Source organism: Humulus lupulus, chromosome 5 (assembly GCF_963169125.1).
Source record: "Humulus lupulus chromosome 5, drHumLupu1.1, whole genome shotgun sequence".
In the NCBI taxonomy this organism is placed as follows: domain Eukaryota; kingdom Viridiplantae; phylum Streptophyta; class Magnoliopsida; order Rosales; family Cannabaceae; genus Humulus; species Humulus lupulus.
Window position 1 is genome coordinate 206,861,496 of NC_084797.1, and position 4,563 is coordinate 206,866,058.

A 4,563-nucleotide genomic window follows, 5' to 3' on the forward strand; every position below is an offset into this window, starting at 1 on the left:
TCATTGTACAATTAAGAATGAGTGGACCCACAGAATAGCCGAGGACAAATATGTATGTTCGACTTTTAAAAATTATGAATTTTTACCTTCTAAATTTTGTAAAACTATTACACTATTATTTTGTTGTTATTGTAGAAGGAAATGGTAGAGTTACGAAAAGAGAAACTCATTCAATTTGAAGATGGATTGTTACTAGTAGTGGATGAGGCTGCTATATACAGGCAAGTTTTAGGCGAAGAAAAATATGGTTGGTTACGAGGTTTTGGTCCTATACCCGGAAAGAAGATGTCAACCCAGTTATCATCCAAACGTGAAGAGATTGAAGATGAACGTTTGAAGAAATTAGAGAAAATCGGTGAAGATCTTAAAAACGAACAAAATAAAAACATTGCAAGAAATGTTTAAGAGAATATGGAGAAGTTCTATGAATCACAACAAAGTCAATTATTAGAACAAAGAGCATTAGAGTCACAAATCACACCTCCTCCATCAATGGTTTCATTAAATTTTAAATCCAATATTACATATAATTTATGATGTTTTTTTCTAATCAATTATTAATTTTATATTTTGTTTCAGAATAAACAACATAGTCTTTCACCGCAACTGGAGCCATGTAAAGGAAAAGATCAACCTTCTTCTTCACAAACTCTCAGTACATCCTCCACAAGTTTAAAGGAAGTGCAAAAATCTCCAATTCAATTTGAGATGCCCAAGGATGCTCCAAAGAGTGTAAAAGCTGTATTACTAGCTGTTAGACTTTATGAACCTTCACACACATTTCAGATTGCCATGGACCCAGAAATTTTGGATAGTGATCAATACTTATTTATTTCACCTGAAGATGTGATTCACCTAGGCACCATGACAGAGATTGGAGCTCCTTGTATAACATTTTGGATCAGGTAAAAAAGAAATACCTTTCACATAATTCTCATGCACAAAATAACATTATTTGTCTTACAAATTCAATTGTAATATTTAGGATCTTACATCGAAAGTTGGAAAAAGCAAATCGAGCACAATATTTTCGTTTCTTTCATCCAACTTTGGCTTTGGATTCGTGTCAAACACAAAATGTAATATCAATGGCAAATCACTTGGAAGACACAGAAACAGGACAATTTTGGTTGCTTCCTATTCATATTGGGTAAGATTTATTTATTTAACTAATTACATTATAAATATCTTAATTTATATACAATATCGTATTTTATGGTCAACAGATATCATTCGATGCTAGTAATAATTGATCCATTGCGTGATACATGTTATTGGCTGATCCAATTAGACTACCCCCACGTAACGAAATTAAAAGTCTAATGGCAATGTAAGTTAAATAGTGATATGGATTAGTCTTATTTAATTTTTACTTTAAATTTATTATTAAATATTTTATTTGTTTATTAGGACTTTTGATTACTACAATACCTCCACAAATAGGCAACCAAAAGAGTCTGGTATTACATGGAAATCTATAAAGGTAAGTTATAAAATAATATCACATAATATAGATTACATTTGATAGTTACTTTAAAATATTACAATATAATATTGTATTGAAAATTTAAATTATCAATATCTTTTTATCTTGTCATTTACATTTTATGAATTTGTGCAGTGTCCTCAACAACCATCGAATATTGAGTGTGGATATTATGTAATGAGATATATGCGTGGCTTTTGCATGAATTCTAGACCTATCAATTGGTTAATTACTCATGTAAGATGTATATAAATACTATTGAAATAGAATATTTTGTTATTATAGTATACAATTGACTAATATTCATTATTACTTACATTTATTTATTACAGTGCAAAGAGAAGATGAAAGATTACACAAAACAAAATATTGATCAAATCCGAGTGGAGTGGGCTGACGAATTCATAGAATTGGTTGACTAATTCCAATGAGCAATACTATAGTTCCTTCTCCAATTGTTTCATTTTCAAAAGTTGTATCCAAAGAGTTTTGTGGTTCTAGTTTTTTATTTATTTTGAATAGTTTTATAGTCACTATGATCTTTTTTCCCCCAAGAGGCTTTTTCCCATTGGATTTTCCATTTTGCGTTTTTTAACTGAGGCTCACCATAGGTTCAATGCAATATCTTTGTTTTAGGAAAGTTATATGCATCCCTATACATGGCTTATGTAGTTTCTTACTTTTATTTTCCTTCGAGTTTGTTATTGTACTTATGATATTTTTAATTTTATCTTTTGGTTTTGTCCATATACATTTAGTTAGTTTTTTTTTACCTTGATCTTATTTTTTAAAAAATAAAATTATTTTACGAATTAAAATATTATTAATTTGTTGAGAGTCCATAACACAAATCTAAATTTAATTACTTTATGTTTGGTATTCTTATATACTTTTTACATTATAATTTTATTGTGTACTTTCTCTACCAATACTTTTGTAGCAAAAATACTACTACTAGAAATATTTTATTTGCTAGTACCAAAATATGATATAATTTAGTAGCAATAAATTTATTTCTATTATCAAAGAATTGATCACTAAATGGGAAAAAAGCAAAGATAAAATCATATAAAATGCATCAATTTTATATTTGGTGTTAATATTTAATTTTAGCTTCCAAAAAATATTGGTAGCTGACAATATAAATATGCTACCAAATATTTTGGTAGCAGACGTATTTAGTATCATTTAATTATAATTTGTTACTAAATCATTTTACTACCAAAATTTAGTAGCAAATTTATTCATTGGTGCCAATAATATTAGCTACTAAAGAACATTGGTAGCTGAAAATATAAATATGCTTCCAAAATATTTGGTAGCAGTAATATTTGGTGTTGTATGATTAGAATTTACTACTAAATCATTTTGATACCAAAATTGAGTAGCAAATGGTAATTAACTGCTACCAAAAATATTTGGTAGCTAAGAACATGATTTCTTGTAGTGATTTGGGAGAGTGTAGGGCAAGGGCCTGCTTCTCATGTGGAGCAGTGGGTCATCTCAAGAAGGATTGCCCTAAGGCAAGAAAAGAGGAACCCAGGAAAGCGGACAGCTCGGCCCCAACTCGAGTGTTCGCATTGACTCAAGCAGAAGCCGAGGCTTCTCCCTCAGTTGTTACAGGTCAGCTTCTTAGTGTTGGAACCCCTTATAATGTTTTGATTGATTCTGGTGCTACACATTCTTTTGTTGCTAGTAGTATTATTGATAGGCTGTGTAGACCCTGTGATTTTTATGCTGTGGGGTTTGGAACTTTATTACCCACTGGAGAGTTAGTGGTATCCAGGAGATGGATCAGATCTTTGCCAGTGACAGTGGAGGGCAGAGAATTATCAGTAGATTTGATAGAGTTGGTTATGACTGACTTTGATATGATATTGGGTATGGATTGGTTGGCAAAGTATGGGGCAACCATTAATTGCAGAAGGAAGATGGTCACCTTTGAGCCTGAAGGTGAGGATCCTTTTGTGTTTGTTGGTACTGTTCATGGACCTCGCATACCATTGATTTTTGTATTGAGGGCTAGGGATCTATTGCAAGGAGGTTGTATTGCATTCTTAGCCAGTGTGGTTGATACCACTCAGGTCGTGCCAGTGAGACCAGAAGATACCAGATTAGTTTGTGAATTCCTGGATGTATTTCCAGAAGATTTGCCAAGGTTGCCACCGCACAGAGAGATAGAGTTCGTGATAGAACTGGCACCAGAAACGGAGCCAGTGTCTAGAGCAGCTTACAGAATGGCCCCAGCTAAGTTAAAAGAATTAAAGGTACAGTTGCAAGAGCTGTTAGATTTGGTTTTATCAGACCTAGCTTCTCCCCTTGGGGTGCGCCAGTTCTGTTTGTTAAGAAGAAATATGGTTCTCTGAGGATGTGTATTGATTACAGAGAACTGAATAAGTTAACAATCAAGAACAAGTATCCTTTGCCATGGATAGATGATATGTTTGATCAGTTGCAAGGTAAGAAGGTATTCTCAAAGATCGACCTTCGTTCTGGTTATCATCAGTTGAGGGTCAAGGAGGGGGATATATCGAAGATTGCTTTTCGTACCAGGTATGGGCATTATGAGTTCTTAGTTATGTCTTTTGGATTGACTAATGTCCTGCTGCTTTTATGGATCTGATGAACAGAGTGTTCAAGGATTATCTGGACCAGTTTGTGATCGTCTTCATCGATGATATCCTGGTTTATTCTCAATCTGAGTCAGAGCATGAGCAGTATCTGAGGTTGGTTCTATAGAGACTGAGGGAACACATGTTATTTGCAAAATTCAAGAAATGTGAGATCTGGTTATCTCAGGTATCCTTTCTTGGGCACATAGTCAGTATGAATGGGATTAAGGTAGATCCAGCGAAGATTGAAGCGGTCAGAGATTGGCCAAGGCCAAAGAATGCTTCGGAAGTTAGAAGTTTCCTTGGATTGGCAGGTTATTATAGGCCTTTTGTGGAAGGGTTCTCAAAGATTGCTACTACATTGACTGAGCTGACACGCAAGAGTCAGAAATTTGTGTGGTCAGATAAGTGTGAGAACAACTTCCAGGAACTGAAGCAGAGATAGATTACAGCTCCGATTCTGAG

General features: G+C 33.6%; 1 protein-coding gene across 1 annotated transcript; it reads left to right on the plus strand.

Annotated features, from left to right (window-relative positions):
* Nucleotides 1-411: 411 nt before the first annotated feature.
* Nucleotides 412-1,908, plus strand: LOC133779898 (uncharacterized). The gene is made up of 6 exons (XM_062219796.1): nucleotides 412-495; nucleotides 580-905; nucleotides 986-1,150; nucleotides 1,411-1,483; nucleotides 1,622-1,723; nucleotides 1,819-1,908. The coding sequence occupies exons 1-6, from the start codon at nucleotides 412-414 to the stop codon at nucleotides 1,906-1,908; spliced, it is 840 nt and encodes a 279-aa protein (XP_062075780.1).
* The last annotated feature ends 2,655 nt before the right edge of the window (nucleotides 1,909-4,563 follow it).

What these genes read in the sequence shown, in the direction of transcription:
- LOC133779898 (XM_062219796.1), top strand. Translation starts at nt 412, where the DNA reads ATGGAGAAGTTCTATGAATCACAACAAAGTCAATTATTAGAACAAAGA. An exon ending in TGTATAACATTTTGGATCAG is followed by an intron (nt 906 to 985) that starts GTAAAAAAGAAA and finishes TGTAATATTTAG; the next exon opens with GATCTTACATCGAAAGTTGG. An exon ending in TTACATGGAAATCTATAAAG is followed by an intron (nt 1,484 to 1,621) that starts GTAAGTTATAAA and finishes GAATTTGTGCAG; the next exon opens with TGTCCTCAACAACCATCGAA.